The following is a 20680-nucleotide window of genomic DNA, read 5'->3' as shown; positions in this document are numbered from 1 at the left end:
TTTGGATAGAGTGCTACTGCCTTAGGCAGCAAAGGGTGACAACTGGGTTAGGTTCAATTCCTGTTGCTCATGTGCGTTGGATAGGCTATTAAAGATTACCCTATCTCCACCTGCCCAAAAGCTGTCTGCTGGCTGACAGTCAAGATCAAATTTGTCAGTCACTTGATGGATTGGCAAGCAGCTGTCCCATTAACCTCTGATTTTCCGTTTGGTGTGTTATTTAGTTCATGCTTAGGTGATAGTTCTGGCAACTGTGAAAGATGCAGTCTTGAAGTACCCAAGTCACAAACATACATGTTGGTTCTTAGTGTCCCTCTCACAATCTGCTCATAATAGGTCATATCAGCAGAATGGAGCAATGTGCTGATCTCCTCTGCATCGGCTGGACTGGAAGGGGAGCGTCACCAGCCTTCACACTTCAACTACTGCCCTTGATGTCTGAAGGGCCATGGATGGCTAGGAAATTCTCCCACCAAGTTTTCCAAGGATCTGGGTTGTGGTGCCACCACAGGTGGACAGGGTCTTTTGGCAGTGACATGCAATAATGTCCTGCCCCGTTCCCTTGAGGTTGTTCCTCCATGGCATTTTCTACCTCATGGAAATAGACTGACAGTGTGTTGCCCTTTTTCTGTGAAGTTTTGTATAGGCTCTTGAACAAAGTGGGAGGTTATGTGTGCAATATCATATGCCTGAAGATATGGGCCTCCTGTTACAGACCTTCTCAGCCATGACCTCAAGCTCAGTAGAGAACTTGAGCTTTATTTGGGCAGCTGGATTCTTGTCAGTGACATTTTAGAGTTTGATGACACATGATTTTCAAATGCAGGCTATTGTTTTCAGACAATGTGTCCATAGTAATTAATAGTACAAATTAAAACATAGTAGTTATGATAAGAATTCACAGTTAATTCTTAAAATTACATAGGTTTGACCTGCAATAATTCAGTACAATCAACAATTTTTAGAGAACATTTGTGTTTGGCCGTATGAACAAATTATTCCTTATCATTTTATTTGTAAAGAATCTCCAGTTTAAACAGAGCACCAGTCCCATGTGCTCCCCTTTAGTTTGCCAGGTGCATGATCTAAGATAAAAGGGAGGTAACTAAAACAAACAGGTGAAACTCTTCATGCGCTTTTTCACTACTTATGCAGAGACTACTTTGGCTAATTCAAAGGAAGAAATGGGTAGTGCTAGCAGACCATTAAAAAGAGTTCTGGTCGTAAAGTGCAAGTGCATGTGCCCTCCCCTCGAAGATGAATCCTTCAACGATTATTGCGATGGAATGTGTTTGCCCTACATTAACAATTGATGGGCAGCAGGGGAAAGTGCAATCATGTAGAGGTCAACCTGAAATACCCCTTTACAGTGCCAATGCATTTATGCTTTCCACTAAGGTAGCCCTCAAGCCCAATTACACAAAGTTGCTATGTTCAAGAAGGTGACTAGAAAAGACAGATGCAACTCTTGAAGTGCATTTTCAATATCAGTGCAGGAAGCAGTTTGACTACATCAAGTGAAGTGCGGGTGATGTTAATAGGCCATTTAAAGTGCACTAGTCATAAGGTGCAGCTGCATTTGCCCTCCCCCCAAAAGTGAACCGGTCAGCAATTGCTTCAGTACTCGGTGTTCGCCTATCTTAGCATTAGATGGGCAGCAAGGAAAAGTGCTTTCATAGACAGTTCAACTTACTAATAATCCCCAGCTTAAGTGCTAATGCGTTTATGTTTCCCACTGAAATGCCCCTACGCTCTGACTACACAGAATCATTATATTCAGGTGAAAACTACAACCTAGCTTCATTAAAGTGCTTCGGAAGGACCATAGATCACATTTTAAGACAACATGCTTGTAATATTAAGGGTATAAGTGTCCAGGCAACTTTGACACACAGTTAGACAATTTCATAAAGACTTCAAAAAGTGCTAAACCCAGGCTAAGATTGTTGGAAAACGAACAAAAGGTTAACATTTTAAAAAATAAAGTTTATAGGCATCCGACGACCTCGACGCACAGTTGGATAGTTTTGTGGATGCTTTAGGAAGTGCTAAGCCAGGGCTAACGGTTTTGTTGGAAGTCATTCAAAAAGTCAGTCCAGCTACACGCTGTCACTGAACGGAGTTTTTCTGAGCTGCTGTGTAGATGAAAGACGAAACAACCAAGACAATGATTTTGTCATCTGGTCTGCCAAAAAGCTTCACTTCCTGACAACTATATAAAGAGTGGACGTATTATTGTTTGCGTGGGTTTAACGTATAGTGACACAACAGGAGGAAATGAAACAATGTTTCACGGCCTCCCAAAGAGCACAGACCATATTCTGACCCCTCATCAGAGTTTGATGACCACCTTTTCGTTACTGAAACCACCAGCAACTTACCCATTTAAAATTTTAGACAGGGAGATATTTTTTTCTGCTGGATAGATGTCATCAAAGAAAGTTGCAGGGACCCAATTTTTGTTAAATTACCTGTAACATCTTAGCAGGGGACCAGCTTGATTCAACTTCACTCGATTGCTATAATCCCAAAAGACCTTCATGACCATGATAAGGCTGGCCTTCAAGAGGGTTTTTGGATGGAGGCAAATATCTTTTAGGTCAACATTATATAGGACATTTGACAAATGGGCGAAGATGGTAATGTGTAATAATCTTGTAGCTTTATACTGTCTGTTAATGTAGATCTGTAGGATGCAAGCTCCCCCTTGGACCAAATACGAGTCTTATATTTTAGTGGTGCCAATGTTATGTATACCCAAATGTTCCCAATATCTAGGTTTATTCTCAGGGTGTCCATTGGTGTCCCACAGACCAAATGCAGTAACAATTGTAGGAAGCAGTTTCTGCTGATATGCATTGCTGATGTTTTTCGGTACCACCACATCTCTGCACCATTTGTACTTGCCGCCCCTGCTTTCATGTTGTACACCAGCATTGCTGACACTACTGAGTAACTGCCACAAGGTTTAGCAAATCTTAGCAATGTCCCTGCTTGCTGAGCCAAGACGGTATTGCTCTAAGATAACTGCAAAGCCCATAGGAGACTGCCATCCCAGATAGTCACAGGTGGGCACATGATCCAAGGATTTGTTGCAGACCCTAAACGTTGCTCGCGATTTCTGCTTTTGGTGAAGGATCATATGTTTTGTTTTCCTAACATTGATCGTTAGTCTGCTAGTGGCACAGAAAGACTTGAACGCTGCCAACAATCGGTGCATTGATATCTCTGTTCTGGCCAACAGCACCGCATCATCTGTGAAGAGTAGCATTGGGATTGGTTAATTGCTCAGTTTCAAGCTCATGTCAAGGTTAAGGTTCTTGAGAGTTTTCACATCATTTACATAACAGTTAAAAAGGGTCAGTGCTAGAAAACAGCTGTGTTTGCCGTCCTACTGTATTGGGACCTCTGTTGTATATTCACCTCTTGTGCTATACCTGACCTAGTGGTGTTGCCAGAATGCAGTCCAATTAAAAATTCAGGATCTCTTCCAGGGGTCCAATCTCCTTTAGAATTTGGAATAATGTGGAACAATCAACACTATAAAAAACTGTTTGAAGGTCGGCAAATACCAGATACAGCAATGACTTTTTATGGAGGTGTATTTTGAACAGATAAGATTTAATCTATATACTTGGTCAACTGTACTCTGGCCTCTCCTAACGCTCAATTGGTAAGGGGATATTAGTTTTTTTCTTCAAATCACTGGTCCAAGCGAGATAATAAAAACTTCCTGAATATTTTTCCCATGCCATCAAGCAAAGAAATGGGCCGATAATTGCACACAAGGTCTCTAAGACATTTTTGTGTAATGGCACAATTATTTATTTTCTCCATGATGATGGGAATCTCCTCTAGAGACCAAATGTTGTTATAAGAATGAGTCAAAATAGATGACCGTAGATTTCGATGATTTCAATAGATGTCTGATGTAATTCTTTCTGGGCTGGCTGTCTAGTGTGGTTTTTGGGCCTGAATTGCTTGAACAACTTCATTTTCGATGCATTAGTTCATTATCCCTAAAATTGGTGAATCACAGGAGTTTAAGATGGTTATTTTTGGTGTTGAGTAGTCTTTCATTCACTTTGGGCTTTAAATCAGGTTTCCCACTGTAGTGTTTTGGTTGTGCCATTTCATTCTGATTAAAGTTACCCCCGGTCAGGCCTGATGTTGTGCAGTTTGGTCATTCCATCCACACATTGCAGTATTGCTATCTTTCTGGTACAGAATTGTAAAGTGGACTATCCAAAGTTGTGGGCTATCGTTCAGCTCTAGGTTCTTCGGAGGGCATTCGCAACCCTATCTTAGTGCTCATGCAATGCTCTGAATGGGTGAGGATATATTCTATTTACTGCATTAGATGATTATTGACTGATCCATCATTAAAGTGTGCAATTTTGTGCTAAACTCACCACAGGCCAATTTGTAGTTATTTTTAAGGTAAGTAAGCCCTCCCAGGGTATTTTCGGATAATGACTTTAGCGCCTCTTCCAATCTTTTCATTTGGAGATTTTCTTTGAAGGGCAGGACGTCAGACTTGACCCGGGCCCAACCGTCTGGTGAGAAGTAAACATTCAGGATCTCAAATGACCATGCCTTGCTCCTTAAGTTGATGATTTGTATATTCATGTTTATCGTAGTATGAGTTATTTCAGTATTTGCTAGCAATGATGTTCTTACCCTAGTCATCAACACCCAGTGGGCCTGCCCTTTGGCTTTTTGGGTGCAGGTAGAATGATATGCTAAATAACCAGCTAAGTCAATAATGTAGATGGTCTATGTTTCCTGCAAGCAAAAAATGTCTTGTTTAAGAAAGGACAGCCAATCCTTGTCCTCTAGTTTTGAATTTAGGCTTGCCATATTCCTGCTCATGATTTTTAGATGCATTTTTAGTCCAATTTTTGTGTTGAAGAATTTGGCTTTATCCTACAGGCATTTCTCCCACTTGGTCAACCAATGACGGAGCTATGGATGGCTGTGAATCATAACTGCTGATTTTGTATTGCAATATTTGCTATCTGACACTTCATGTCGGCCAGACTGGCTCGTTGAGGAAGGAAATTAACTAAATGCGTCTTTCAAGACTGAACTTGAGCTTTGGCTACACGTAGGCTTGTTTTGGTGCAGGTTTGCACTTGGTTGCACTAAGAAGACGAGGCTATATCCCCGAGTTCCTTTTTCAGTGGCTTTATTGAAATGCCTCAGGCATTCAATAAGGTCACATGATTATGAATTTAATTTCTTATCCTTGCGCTGTACCATACAGTATGTGTAGATTCTCTGTCACCTAGCTTGTTTGACTGATGAACAACACACCCACAGATCATTTGATCCTACAGACGCAGGCCAGGCAAGGAGTTTTTAAGTCACGGAAGACTGCTTCTATTGAGTATATCAGGTCTTCCTTTCGATGTATATTCTGGAGTGAATGTGATCTTCATCTGATCTTTGATGGTGCTTAAAGTACTCTAGGGTCTCGTTACACAAAGTACTTGTCTGCACGTGGCATTGCTAAGTTCCCTTTATAGGTTTACTCCCGTGTTCTAGTGTTGATAGTTGGGCCCTATCATGCATCACGATTTTGCTCAGGGAGTCAGATCAGTTTGGTCAAAAGACAAAGTTGAGTCTAATGGAGGCAGATCTTGGGGCTTCCATAAAAAGCTTTTCTAATGCTTTTTTCTGTATGTTCCACATGAAATAAAGTTGGCCAAGGAAGGTACTGGATCCTACTTGATGCTCTGTGTGGAGAGCTCTAACTGTAGAGAAAGCGGTCAGAAAGTGTCTACAGTAAAGTCATGAAATGTGTCCAAGCATGTTCATCAGTCCACGATGTGTTAAGCTCTGGTCTTTGACATGACACCCAGGCAATGGAAGAGAAAGACTGCTGCTTCCTGCAACTAGCCCTCCTCCTTACTGGATACAGAAGTAAGCATAAAAAGGAGAAGCAAATTTAAAAAAAAGTTCAAGTGGGAAGAAAAGGAATGGCAGAAAAAAACCTTGAATTACAAATATGCCATGCAGGAATAGCAGCTTTACATAACAGAAGACAAAGGGCAAGAGAACTGCTTAAGGCAGACTAAACACCTGTGTAGAATCACCTGCTAGAAAAGTGAAATTGCAACACACCGGGGAAACAAACTGGCTTCCATTTACAGGAAGAGAAGAAAGAATGATCTGCAAGAAGTCAAATAGGAAAAGAATGGACATTGTACCATTTTAGGAATGGAAATATGTATGATATAAATTTGTTTGGAACCCCAATTTAAAAAATAAATCAGGCATGGTTTCCTCATTTACTTTTTCAGCAGGTATTGGAGTGGAAAGGGTAGAAAGACCCACCCCTGGCAAATCCAGAGTGATCCCGATCGACATCTCTCCCGTGAACATGATGATGCATGCAGCAGGTGCTATTAATTAAGCACCACGAGCTGAGCAAGGATGTAGCCTTTAGGAAGTGGCCCCATGCCGCAAAGCTCCAAGAAAAATGTGTCTGTCAAACAATTAGGTAAAAGAGTGAGGGAACAGGCACCCAAGCTCTGTCATGAACCTGTGGCAGCCTGGAGTCCGTCCAAAGAAAGTTACTATGTCTATATTCCTGAAAGTCTCAAAGATTAGACACAGTGCCATAAACAATTGTGCTTTCTTCTCTTCCATAAAACATACCACCCACTTTTTGAATAGTACCATTGATTAATTTCTTCCTTCATGGCATGATGGGAGTTCATCTACATGCTGCTCAGTCCCTCAAAGAGCATACATGCACGATAGTACTCAGACATCAAGCAAACATTAAATCATTTTATTATTAAAAAGCACAATGTAAAGCCTTTAGGAGGTTCTTAAAAGAAAATACAGTGTTTTACTTTATTCCATTGTTCACAGAAGAACCTACCAGCCTCTGACTGAAAATACACCTAAAAATAACTTTCCTAGCAAAATAAAAAAAATCTACTTCAAATGTTGGAGCACTAGGCAAGCCACATAGCTTTAAATCACTTGTGTGTAAGACTAATGGGAGACAGCAAACTGCAATTGTCTGACATCTTGACTAAAAGCAAAATATAATATACTTCAAAATACTTTAGAAGTGAACTAACAAAACTGGTAATATTAATTATGTATGTCTTGAAGAAACTGCATTGATGTTTGAAATTTGTTTTGAAATTGTTATGACCATTCAATGTTACTCAATTTGTGTGAGTAACAGCAAACTAATTTATGGGAGGCTTTTTACTCCGGTTTTATGTTCATCTGCTCAGCTTCTACGCTGAAGAGGAAGCAGCACATGTTCGACCCACTGCTGGCATTCTGGAGTTAAATAAAAATTACATCACACTTGAGATTTCTTATAGTATATTAAATTGTCTGTTTAGCCACTAGCTACTTATTACTGATAACAATTCTTTAGCAATTCATTGATAGTCTCTTCAGGTTTCCTTTACATTGCATAATTAAGTGCTGCTCTCTACATTTATGTGTGTATATGAGCACCTTTAGGAATAGAAGGTAAGTAGGGAGGAAAAAGCAGTTACAAATGAGTCGCACAAATTGAAATATGATAAACAGATACATTACAGTTGGTTCCCTTTACACAATAGGTCCACTTCTCTACTTTATGGTCTTATGAATTAGAAAAACGCAGATTTATGACATTTTCCTCTACTGGAACTTTCTCACTTTCACCTTGCTCTTGCTCCCTATTATAAACATACCTCTCAACCACTTGATCTCTATTCCTGTCCTCCAAACTGTTTCTCCCTTTTAGCTCAGAATGCCAGCACCGGATCAGAATTCTGCAACTTCCTTTCTGACTGCCAAAGCAGCACAGCTTCTTCTTTCCAGCTACTCAACATGTTGACTACCTGGTCCGCTCCAACATGGGGAGCATTCTGATGTGTCTCTTCCTGAGTCTGGTCACTGAAGAGATTCTCATCTTTATGTTGCCCCAGCAACCACAGGCAAAATTTTCAGACTTCACTGTGCTCCCAGTGTAAATCTTCCATTTTGTGAGGAACTTGTGTGTATATAGAAAATTAGGATATCCTAACTCAGATGTCAATGCTGTTTATTCGGTAAAATAGGACAGCAAATCAAGAGAGAAAAACAATCAGCAATTCCCTGGAGTGGATCAAGTTTCTCATGCAAGTAAGTCTCTTCAGGCCGAGTTTCACACGTTCCCAATTTCACAGAGAAACCCTATTTTAGGGACAGCCAGGAGATAGTTGAATGAACAGATACTTTTCAACTACTTACACACTACACTCCAGCCTAGGACTTATCAGATCACACAGGAGGAATTGTTGTAGAGTGCCGAAGGAGTAGTGGGAACTCCTCTCACAACCTGGAGAACCTGGAGACGTGGTGAGGCCCACGTGAGGATGGAGGATACCAGGATAGGACAAAAAGTAACTAAAGTCAGTAGTTGCTCATGCAGCAGCAAGACATATATGGAACCTCCAGCTCAGCCATTTGGCATAGGAGAGCATAAAACAGGCAGAGCTGCATGAAAAGGTAGTATGAGGGAAGAAAAGAAACAACAACAAAAGTAGAGGATGGAAAGACAGTGGGCAAGCTAACAGTTGAGGCACCATACAACTAAGCAGTTGTGAGGCAACTGCCACTTCTTATGCTTCCCTGGGGCATCCACCTTCCCTCTAAGGCTTGCTCTGATTGGGGCAATCAGACCTGGAAGCCCCAACAAAACCCACTGTGCACCTGGTGCACTGCCCTGCCACCTACAATTTCTACTGTTTACTCTTTTATGTTGCTTTCTTTCACTGCTTCTTGAACCTTAGGAGATCAATGTATCGTTTCCTGTTGGGCTAAAGAATCTCCTCATGACTCCTGAAAACTTTGTGATACCCACTGAACTAAAATATTAATACATAAAAAAGAAATATCCTAGGACTTGCAGAAGGCTCTTACAAGGTAGGATTTCTTTCAACTCCCATTATTGTGTATTTGTCAATTTAATTTATGGTTCTATGTTGCATGACACACTTGATGAACTGGTTTTCTGCCACAAAATAGCAAGTATAGCCTTATATCAAGTAATACTATCTGTAAGCACCAGCTTCTGCACATTAAAAATTGTGCTCTTGATAAATTACCTACTACGGTGCTTTTATAATGTACAATGCATGAACATCTTACCAACGAATTTGAACTCCTTCGACGGAAAGGACTGTTGTCCAACTTAAATGGCTCTCTATGCTGATCAACAATGGAAACGGAATGTGGATGTTTTCTTATAGGAGTTGACGTTTCACTTCCTACTTAAAAAAACAAATTTAAATATCAGTAAGAAATGATTTCCTATTTGAACCCAAATTCAGTTCTCATTTCTACTTACACATGCTCAGCGATTGGTTAAAACATGATTGGAAAAATATAATGTACAAAATGTGGATGATTTAATTGAGGGATGGTAATCTATCCCTCAGTAAAGAGGGAATTATATGATCTGAGACTTACAAATTGCATAAACAAGGCAATACATGACAACGTTGAAAAGTAGTCACTTCATTCTTTTACAAAACCAAATATTACATCTCAGATATTTAACATAATTTTATCCTCTAAACATTTTAACAATAACTGAAGAGCATCATTAAGAGGGGGACAGAAAGAGTGGCAACCGTGAACTCTCTGGGAAGAGCATCTCTGCAATTAAGGTTGGTAAGGTTCTTCTAGGTGTACAGGCGATTTTTCTTCTTGCCCCCTGAAAGAATAATATATTCCTGTCTTGCAAGGTTTCCAAAGATTTTGGTGTTTGATTATCATATTGATGGATTATCTGTGAGTTTACTGACCATGGCCTGCCAATCAAAAGGCCTATCCAGATGGGAGACTTGTGCTGTAGACATGGAAGTTGTGCTGCATGTGCATTTATCACTATGTAGCATTAGCTAGCTGGTTGAAATAAGAGGTGGTGACTGGCATGAGAAGGTCAATAATAAATAAAAAGGATGTCTGACTCTTGTGCACAATGTTTCTTGTGTCCATCCTTTTTATTCTGTGGCAGATATGTAGGAAAAGGCAATCAGATGTCACATGCCAATGTAACATGTAATCAAAGTTTTTCCTGTAAGGATGCTGAATTAGTTTTCTTTTGAAACACACCCATGCAATAGATTTATTTGCAATGTGAGGGATACTGGTGATGTGTCACATAATTTATATTATGTTTCCATTATCCTTATTAGAGTTGAGAACAAACCTGATGATTTGTTTTCCAACTACTCTCACAGGTGCTCAAATATGGGTATGAGCATCAATGAACTGAAGGTTATTTCCTTCAAATTATAAAAGAAACACTGAGAGATCAAATGTTCCCTAGGGCCCTTAGTTAAAGGAATAAAATAGGGCAGGTAATATAATAATATGTAAATGCTTGATCGACAGTGAACAAAGTTTCCCTGTTGATCTTACTTCTTGATGTTCTGTATTATTGCTGCCCTGATTTCCTACACTGCAGTTCGATCTTTCTTCCTTGTCTAGGAAATGAACACCTTTAACATACTGTATGAAATTTCATAAAACGATCTGAAGTCAAAACGGAGTGGCAGCTTGAGATCAGATGATGTAGTTTCCAATAATTAAAGGGAAGATGCATCCAAAATTTGGGCTGTCGGGAATGTCTCAAACTAGAAACGTAACAACAAAACTGGGGAAATATTTGACAGCAATAGACTAAAAGATTTTAACTCTTACTCATATTTTTCTCACAATATAGAACTGTTCTCTATTTACTTCAAGACTAAGAGAGATGCCTGTCAGGGGACTATATGTTTTGCATAATCTCCTTCAAATCTGTTCAATGTGTGTTTTCACTAAACTACTTGAAATTTTGCTTTCCGATACCTTCTGCATCATCTTCACCATAAAAGGCAGTTTCTATAGAAGTGTCCTGTATGGAGGAACACTCATCAGCAGATTCCGGGCTGATCATGACACTTAAGGCAGCAGTTCCATCAGCTAGAGATTCTTCTTGCTTCCTCTGATGTCGCAGCACCATCCTTGCCAGCAGATGGCCTGAATCTGAAATTTTCAAATATTAAAAGAAGCAAATATTATGTATTTTCCAACATAATACAAATCAGTACATCACAATAACTGCTACAAAGGCAGCATGACTCTCACTTTGGCAACAGTAATAAAACAGGCAGAAGTAGTAAAAGGCAAGACTATGGTATCAATTCGAACTGCTTTTCCTTGAAACTCAGCTGTTTTTACCAAAACTTATAGAAGTAAAGAAAGCGGAAAGGATTGTTTGAAACTCCAGACTGCCTTGTACTGAAGAGACAAAGAGAACAAAAAAACTATTCTACAATGTAATATATTCTTCTTGGACCACAAGGGCCCTTTAGTAGACAGATTAGTATTTTAAAGATTCAACTAAGAGAATTAAGTTGACTCATGCAGGTATATCATGGCCTTTCTCACAGGATAAGCAGTACTTGGTAGATCCATATTTGCACATCAAAAGACACACCAACCCCCAATATATTTTCACAAAAATGAAGGCACAGTCCCAATTTAACAAGGCAAAATGGAATTTGTAATGTCTGCAAAAAATAGGTTCTATCAAAGCGTGTTATGAGTTGAAGCTTTTTTTTAAACAGTACAAAAATGAACACATGTTCATTTGGGAATTATTGAAATAAAAAATAACTAAGGGTTACACTTCTTTGACACTGTATCTTTGAGGTGCTCCATAAACACTTGCCCCTTGTAGTGTTGAGGCAAGTCTTTTACATGGCTTGGAAATCATTTTTTTCCTGACCTGACCTATGCTATTACCCTGTGAACTTGACAACCTCTGAATCCACCGGACATTCTCTGCATTTTGCTTTCTTGCACATCAGCAGAGTCATGCTTTGCAGAAACCCAAACTAAACCTCCATCTGAATGAGGGTGGTTACTCTCCGGGTCTCAGATCATGATGTGACAGATGGTGGTGCAGTGGGATCAACAGCACATACCTTTTTACCTTTATCCATGTAGGGACACTGTCTACTAGCTCTGTCTGTTATCAGTCAGTCCATTACCCCTTTTATGAGGCACCTTGACTATCCCTCCTTTGTTAGAAATATATGGGTATAGTTTGTGTGTGTGGCTTTTAATATGTAAGGATAAGAGGAAGGAGTCCTTTAGTGGGTGCACACAATTTTCCACTGTGATCTTCATTGTCCAGGGGGGATATGACAGCACATACCCACCCCTGTGTTCAGGATATGCTTCTAGAACCTCATTCCAACAATTTACTAAGGAGTGATCCCATCCCCTTCCTTAGGATGATCTAGATTTCTACTGCCTCTGTCAATTTCATCATCCCCTTCTTTCTGTATTTCTGGCTGTTGCACGGCAATGGTGGGTTCTCAATAATATTAAAGTTTGACTGGTCCAAACTTGTAGATCATATGATCCTGCATAAGAACCCCTCAAGACCAGAACACAAAGTAGGAAGATGCGCATCTCCCTAAGTGGGAGAAGATTTTAAATTGTGAACCTAGCAGATACTTGGATAGTTAAGGTGTCCCACTCTGGACATCACATTTAGTGAAATGGCACTGTCTACCATTAAAGCAGTAGCATGAACATCTTCTGAAATTTGAGAAGCTACTATATTCCAGGATCAGGATCACAGTCTTCCTATCAGGCTGAGAATAAGCCTATTTTCCTGGAGACCCCTATTGCAGTGACCGGTACAAGAACAACAGGCCTGTCTTGTCCACTTGAAGATGTTAACTAGGCTCCACTGACTAACAGACATATGAGGAGGATGCCCAAGAAACAGAGGCCACCGAAGAGCTATGAGATCCCAGCAGCCCAACTGGCCGAAAAACAAAGAGAGACTACAGATACAAATAAATATTGTCTTGCTATGAACCGGTTTTTTTTCTCAGTATGTAGGGGGGAGCCTATAACCTCTCACCTGACCCATACCCTTATGGTGAAACAGTGTCTGCACCCAATCCCACAGGGACCTAAACCTTTTGAAACCTTTTAATTACTGTATGTTAAAGTAAATAAAGGAAGCCAATAGGTAGGCAGCAGAGGAAACATTTTACTGCCAATGTAGGCAAGCTAGGAAGGCCTCAGGTTGCAAAGTTCATGGCAGTTGAATTAGAGTTCCTTTTAAAGCTTATATTGTTGATCAGAATCTGAATCATAAACAGCAATGCCAGCTTCGATGGGTTTATGGGTGGCAGGTGAAGCATACAAAGATTTCCTTGTTGGGAAAGATCATAAATATGTAACTTTTTCTTCACTATCATTATCTTCATTACCCATAAGCTGTGATGGGAAATAAAACCAAGAGAAGAACAGAAGACAGAAATTAAAAGAATACACTGCTATTTAGCCAAAAACATTTTCACAAATGAGTACTGGCAAAAGAACGATAATTTAGGGGACAGTTTCCATGTAAATGAATGAGTGCTAGTGACCCACTGCAATTGTATAGGTGTTGATAACCATATGTTCCCAGTGAATAATGACAAGCTTTGCCTTTGGTGCGTGTTCTCCAAATTGAGATGCTAAGGCAAAGGAGCTGCTCTAAAACATGATTATCAACTCTAAGACACGACTCGGTTAGAGCGAGAAAGACATTTGTTACTTACCTTGTAAGCATCGGTTTGTTGTGTGTAGTGCTGCAGATACACATACTATATGCATCCAGTGTTGTGCCCGAACTTTACAACTTGTTTTTCTCGAAGAATTAATCATTGCCGACGTGACGTCAAGACTCCTCCTCTTCGAGTGAATGAGCATGCTTAACGATTACATTGTTAGATTATTTATTAAGTCCCACCCTTATGGCAAGTGAGAAAAGAGTTAGAGAAGATAAGTAGGAAAATTAAGTTCTATATGTATAAGGCTAAAAATATATGTAAATATTTGGTCATAGCATATTTATACATGATATCTGATACCAAAGACTGTCTGCTGGGGAGGTGCTCATTGAGGGATTTATTTCTGTTAGCACTCCCAGGGAAGCTTTAATGCTCGGTATACGAAAAAGAGACTGATGATTATGACTCTGCAGGTATGCTGCAATTGCAGCAAGGTACAGCTCTATGGAAGTGAATGTTAAACTTGATTTTTGTAGGTGTAGCAAATAACACACTATTTGTTGTACTACAAGCGCACAGTGGGTTAATTGTTGCGCCATGCAGTAATGGACAACTCTTTTCCATTTAGCTGCAAAGCAGGAGCTAGCTGTTGGACTCCTTGTCTCCTTAAGCATGTCCATACACTGTGGAGGCAGGTACAAGTATCCAAATTTTATGACTTCAGGAGCCAATTTGCAAGGTTCAGTTTTTTGGAGTTGGATGTCTGACTTTGCTGCTGCTCTGAGTGAGAAGGTCTGGTGAGTTGGGAAGCTTCTTGTGAGGTGCTATGGACAAGTCAAGCAGTCTTGTGTACCAGGGTTGTCTTGCCCAATTGGGAGCTACTAACAAAATCTTCAGGGATATCTGTCTGAGCTTCTTTACAAGAAAAGGAATGAGTGGGAGAGGTAGAAAAGAGTAGGCAAATATCCCTGACCAACTCATCCACAGTGCATTGCCCTTGAACTGTGGGTGGTAATTCCTAGAGGCAAAGCTTCAACATTTTGAGTTTTCTTTGGTGTGGAATATGTCTACATCTGGTGGCCCCCATCAGAGGATGTACTGTTGTAGAACTTCAGGTAGGAGTTCCCACTTGTGGGACTTGTTGCTGTGTCCTGATGAGCAAGTCTGTTCCTGAATTGTCCACTCCTGGGAGATATTCTGCAGGGAGATGGATGTGATAGCGAAGAGCCCAACTTAACTGTATAATTTGGATGCCCCTGCTTTTGTATGTAATGCATTGCCATCATGTTGTCTGTTCATCAGAGAACAACCTTCTGAGTTACAGTGGTGACAAAGGCATTTAATGCTAAATGGATCACTACAAGTTCTAGTATGTTGATGAGTAGCGTTTGTTGTTGATCGGCCCATACACCCTGGAGCATCATATTCTCCATATGTACTCCCCATCCTAAGAGTGATTGATCCGTGGTAATTGTCACTTGCGGTTATGGGCCCAAAAAAGGCCTGCCCTTGAATAGATTTGACTGTTTTCCACAACTGCAGTACTAGATCCTCTAAATTGCAGTGCAATTGTGATCACTGAGATGCTAGACACTCTTGTAGGGGGCACATGTGAAGCCTAGCATGCGCAACAAGAGGCGCATCACAACTCTGACTGGCAGGCAAAAATGTGGCTGAAAAAGAACCAGTTGGTTCTGGAGATTGAGGACCCACTGGTCTATGGCATATGCCTTGGTTGCAACAGAGTTCGAGATATGCTTGTATCTGTACAGGCAATAGGTCTGATTTTGTTGCATTGATGGTTATTTGTGCATCTTCCAGGCATTTCTGTTTGCTTGAACACTTTATCAGCCAATCATCTAGGTATCGGAAGACATGAGTGTTATGCCTTCTCAAATGAGCTGCTACAACTGCTAAGCATTTTGTAAAGACTGTTGGTTTTGATGTACCCCCAAAGGGTAGAACCTTTAACTGGTAATGAAGTGTGCTTACCATCAATCTGAGGTACCAACAATGTGCTTGGTGAATGGGGATGTGAAAGTAAGCATTCATCAAGTCGAGTGCCACCATTTAGTGACTTTTCTGAAGCAAAGGGATTACATTCTGGAGTGTTACAACATGGAAGTGTACTGATAATATGTATTCATTGAGAGGGTGGAGATCCAGTATGTGCATCAGTGAGCTGCCCTTCTTGGGTATCAAGATGTATGGGGAATACAAGCTTGTTCCGACGTGTTCTGTTGGAACTGGCTGTATGTCGTTTTTCAAAAGTAGAGATTTCACCTCCTCTTTGAAAAGGTGGAAGTGTTGAGTGTTGAGTATTTATCTGCCTGGTGGTATTTTTGGAGGTTGTGAAGTAAGTTCTAAGTAGTATCTATACTGAACCATGGGCAGCACCCCCGGTCGGATGTTATTTCAGGCCAGAGGTGAAGGAACAGCTGTAATCTTCCCCCAACAGGTGATGTGTGAGTGTGGGGGGCAGTTGAGTGGCGTCATTATTTTGAGGTAGAGGCTCCCTTTCCGGCAGTACCTTTACCTTTCCCTATTTGACTACCTCCTTTGTATCCACCTCTATAGTACCCCCTAGCACTTTGCTGGTGGTATGCCTGCTATTGTTTCTGGTAGGACTATGTGTCCTTGGAGGTGGTTTTGGTTGCACCCTTGCCCTGAAACCTGCAAAAGGAATGCTGGCCAGGTGTTGGGGACTGTAGGGCTCCCCTAGATTTCGCAGATTTTTTATTTTTTTTCTAATTGAGTATCAACCAATAGACCAAAGAGGTGTTTCCCATCAATAAGGACATTTACGAGGTGGTTCTGAACCTCTGGTTTAAAGACTGATATATGTAGTCAAATGATTGAGGAATTGAGCCTTCATGCAGCGGTATCTGCACTGTTTAAGGTGCATCAAATTAACTGCTTTGGGGATTAGTTTGCCCTCTAACACGAATTCCTCAGTTTGTACTGATCTGGAAGATGTTGTTGAAGCTCCTCTGTGTCATAACCGGTTGCTCTTTTTTAATGTGAGAGTAGACTGACTGAATTAGCTATGCACCAGTGACTGGCATGTCTTTCTGCCACTAGTTTGCCTGCTGCATCTGTTCGCTTACTCTCCTTATCTGGACGCAGTGCATCAACTGCACTTTGGGAAGCTGCTGTTTTCTTAGCTATTGTAACTACTAGGGAATCTGCCATAGGATGTTCCCAATATAGAATGGATCATTAGGTGACGGTTTGTGTTTTCACTCAGTACGAAGTGTTAGTACCCTTGTTTTAATTTGGTTTCTAATATTTTTGTGGAAACTTTAAACATTGAAAATATCATGGGCAAATATTGCACTGAGCACTCAGTCTTGGAGAGTGTCTCTAATAAAAAGTCGCCTTCCTCTTACATGGTGTGCAAATGAACCTGCTGCACACTGGAGCACGATTTGATAAAAATTAGTAGAGGATAAGGCAACATTCTCAGCTAGAGCCCACGCTTGGATGTCACTAAATTCCTGCATTACATCAGCACCCAAGATCTACTTTGGACTTAGCTTTCAAAGATCCATCAAGGCACAATTTTTGAATTACTGTCTGGGTTTGTTACCATGTTCTCAGCACTTGCCACGCTGGTTGAGAAATCCCACAACAATGATCTGCCGCACTTGATATGTACCTTTGAAGAGTTGCTGAAGGAAAGGAGACACCTTTTGAAAGACTCATTCAATGAAACAGGGATTCGTTTGTAGAGTCAGGCTGTGCTGGCCTGCTTCGCTCCCGAAGACACACAGCTGAACTGTTGTTTGGTTAAATTCTTTGATCTGGTGAGCAGGAAGCTGCCAAGGGTATTTTCAATCACTTGACTAACTACACGTGCACATGATCTTTTGGCTTGCCACCTCAGGTGAACTGACTTCGACCTGGTTAGACTGGTCGAAGTTTTGATTAGCATATTACGCTTCTTTGGATTTTGACCTCTTGAATCTTTTGGACAAAGATCTTGTCCTGGTTTAGGCACGGGTTTTGTTTTTTATTTTTAGGGAACCTTCTGCCTCGGACATGTATTTGACATAGCTTTGTGATAACTTTTAGGGAATTTTAACTGAATAGAGTAAGAGGTGATTTTATGTACTAAAGTGTTATATGACATGTAGTGTTTCTTTTAGGTAATTTTACTTCATCAGAGTAAGAAGATGATTTTATGCATTTTTGTGCCATTTGATATGTTATTTATATGTAAGTGTTAAACTCTGGGCGTTCTTACTGCAATGGTTTTAAGTACTATGCAAATAAATATAAACTGAACTGGTAAGAGTAAGTGTCATCTCGTGGTGATGCCTTGACTGGTGTCCATACATCTAAGTATAGGTCTGGTAGAACAGCGTCATGGGCATCCCATGGATCTGGAAAATCTGGGGGTACTCTCTGAAAGTCATCATCCAAAGTGTACTGTCAGGACTGCCTGAGTCCATCTTGCTTGAGTGTGTAGAAACTGGTGAAATGGATTGCGGTGAAGTGTCAAGTGGCATAGGGCTAGTTGCTTTGTTTCCAATAGTTCTCTTCTTTGGAGGATGCTGGGTTTGTGCAATCTGTGCTTCAACTTTTAATGGCTTGACTTTTCTTGTAAATGTTCAGCCTCTAAAAGCCATTTTCTATACAAAGATATTGCCCTCCTCCAAGAGGTTTATTGAGACTGGAACTCTATGTTGTGGCAAGTCCTTTTTAGGTCGAGCGTAAGCGTACGACCTCAAGTAGACTTTAGTATGAATCTCTGTGGCACACCACACCACTCTCCTCTACGACACTAACTTTTAACCATACTGAACAGCAGCCATGCTGCTGTACAACTTGGCTAAAACACATTGGCAAACCCAACAGCTCTTGAATAGGCGAGACCGATTGACTTTGCTAGTGCTTGTTTATTTTGTACTCCTGTGGAGCTGATGCCATTCTCGTTAATGGCTTTAATTCTGATGTCTTTTTATGCATTGACATCGATGCTGCTTATGTACTCTATGCCATATGTCTTGTCAAATCCAGTGACTGCCAGCACCAAAGAGGTACATGGTGCTGATGGTTTGCTCGGCGTTACAGGCTGCACAGGCATCTCAGGATCAGCACTGAATGCGGCTTTGGTTTTGAATGCTTAAGGTCCCCTTCATTTTTGTCCTGTATGCTCTGAGTCCACCTTGGAATGACACCGTAGTCCTGTCTCAGATTCAGTGGGCGCTCTAGGTGTCAACCAGATCCCGAAGGCTGTGGCGCACCAAGGCAGCATTGACTCTGCGTTGGGGGTAATAGGGAGTTGTGTGGGTGAGTCTGATGACTTTCAGTACTCACAGTCCTTAGAGGGGTATTCTTCCTTGACCCCAATCTTGTAGTCATTGGATCTTCAAGAAGCTCAGAGGGGTGACAGTGAGGATTTGTCCTGTCCTTCCTCCTCGCGTTGTTCAGTCTTCAGACACAACCTAATGTGGACTACACAAAATGAAGCCGTCTTCACCGCCATCTTCCCCTTGTTGTCTGCCTGAGTCAATTAGTTCTTCTTCTGCTGAAAATTCTGAACCGGTTGCAGGCTGTACAATCCTGTTTGTTAGTCTCTGGGGATAGGTATAGGGTGCATATTTTGTGCTGATCAGAGTACGTGTACTTCACCCCACACTGTGGGCACGTTCCAAAGAGTCTATCTTTTTAACCTTCCATTATCCAGAGCCTGGCATTCTCGGAGGCACGGAGGAATACGTTTGAGCGAGACAGCCTCCTCTGTGAAAGTTCTGAAAAAGGTCGCTGCACAAATCTGTTGCGGCACTGAAAGTCATAAGGGTAACGAAAGTACACAGAGCTCCAGCACTATCCAGCTGAGCCCGATGGCAGAAAAAATATTTTAATAGAACCGTTAAATATGCAAATTAACTAAAAGGTGAGGAGTCCAGACATCACATCTGCAACCAAAAATGTTTTAGAGAAAAGTCCAGGCCCAACACTAGATGGCAGGGGTATGCATAGAATCTGCAGTCAACACGTGTACACCTACACCAGCCAGTCATGCAACAGCAGACTTAGTTGTATTCATGGTACACACATGAGAAAAAGCCAGTTGTGTTATGAATAGGCACCAGATCCCTAGTCTGTGAATTGAATCACGTGTAACCTGCAAGTGGCAGTAAATAGTGTTGTAATTTATAATGCCCTTGTAATACTAACAGAGAATGACCTGGAAGCTTACAAGGGGATCCCAGTTTGACATCAGAAATGACAAATGGAAATCATGTCTACTGGGTGCTACTGGCAAGAAAGGTGAAACGACTACCTACTATCTTGCTGCATGCCCTGTGTCCATCTGCCCCTTTGAATATGAATCACAACTCCCCTCTCTAGGCATTAGTTCCAGAGAAAGAAGTTGCATATTAACCAGCCCTTCAGTTCAAACAGGCTGCACACAAGCACTGCCTGCTTAGGCACATCCTTTATTTGGTACACAACTTTGTGGAGTTTGAGGACACCTATAGGATTGTGAATCCTGGGAGGTACTGGGAAATGTGACTCCATTGCACTTCTAAACATTTTAGGTGGGAAACAAACTGAAGCCTAACAAGAAATCTGCTCCGAAGCAGGACATACTAAGGGCAACGACTTTGGGAACACTTAAGAGGGTTTCCCTAGCAAAACAAAACTGCTTCGATAAGGTGGCTATAATAACAAAGAGTTGAAGGCAAACACTGGGGCATAATATTGCACCTCCTTTGTTTACCGTATGACGGATCTGCCTTCCAAATGCTGGGCGTGTAGTTCATAAGGAAGTACATGCTGGTGGTATGTAAATCTGGGCAGGTACAGAATTGGACTTGTTTCATCTAGAACTTCACTTCATGGATGTCCTCTGAGCTGGAAGAGGTTCATTTGAGATATGATTTCTTTTAGAGGCCAGATGCCCTGTAACCGGAGGTGCCTAGTGTGGGTCCCAGATCTAATCAGAAGGCATCCGTCACAGTTGCTTGGGGATAGCTGCTAATGAAAAATAACTCCTTTTTGTCAGATTCTTTGGATGACATCACATTGAAAGAAGTCTTAAGGCTGCTAGTGATGGTTTTAGCTGTCATTACAACTTCTAGAGCATTGGG

The 20680-nt window shown here is 41.1% G+C and overlaps 1 protein-coding gene across 3 annotated transcripts in view; it reads right to left on the bottom strand.

Moving 5' to 3' along the window:
- LRRK2 (leucine rich repeat kinase 2) overlaps positions 1 to 20680 on the bottom strand; it is a 1446345-nt gene that overhangs the window by 997214 nt on the left and 428451 nt on the right. For 2 of the 3 annotated variants that reach the window (XM_069229760.1, XM_069229762.1), the window contains 2 exons: positions 10864 to 11040; positions 9154 to 9275 (listed from right to left, as the gene is read on the bottom strand). In XM_069229760.1, coding sequence (XP_069085861.1) covers positions 9154 to 9275; positions 10864 to 11040 — 299 coding nt within the window. The remainder of the gene's footprint in view (positions 1 to 9153; positions 9276 to 10863; positions 11041 to 20680) is intronic. The other variant, XM_069229761.1, reaches the window with a different exon arrangement.

The sequence above is a fragment of the Pleurodeles waltl genome, chromosome 4_1, assembly GCF_031143425.1.
Source record: "Pleurodeles waltl isolate 20211129_DDA chromosome 4_1, aPleWal1.hap1.20221129, whole genome shotgun sequence".
NCBI classification, from domain to species: domain Eukaryota; kingdom Metazoa; phylum Chordata; class Amphibia; order Caudata; family Salamandridae; genus Pleurodeles; species Pleurodeles waltl.
The sequence above is the reverse complement of the archived record's forward strand: the minus strand, read 5'-3'. Positions and strand labels throughout refer to the sequence as shown.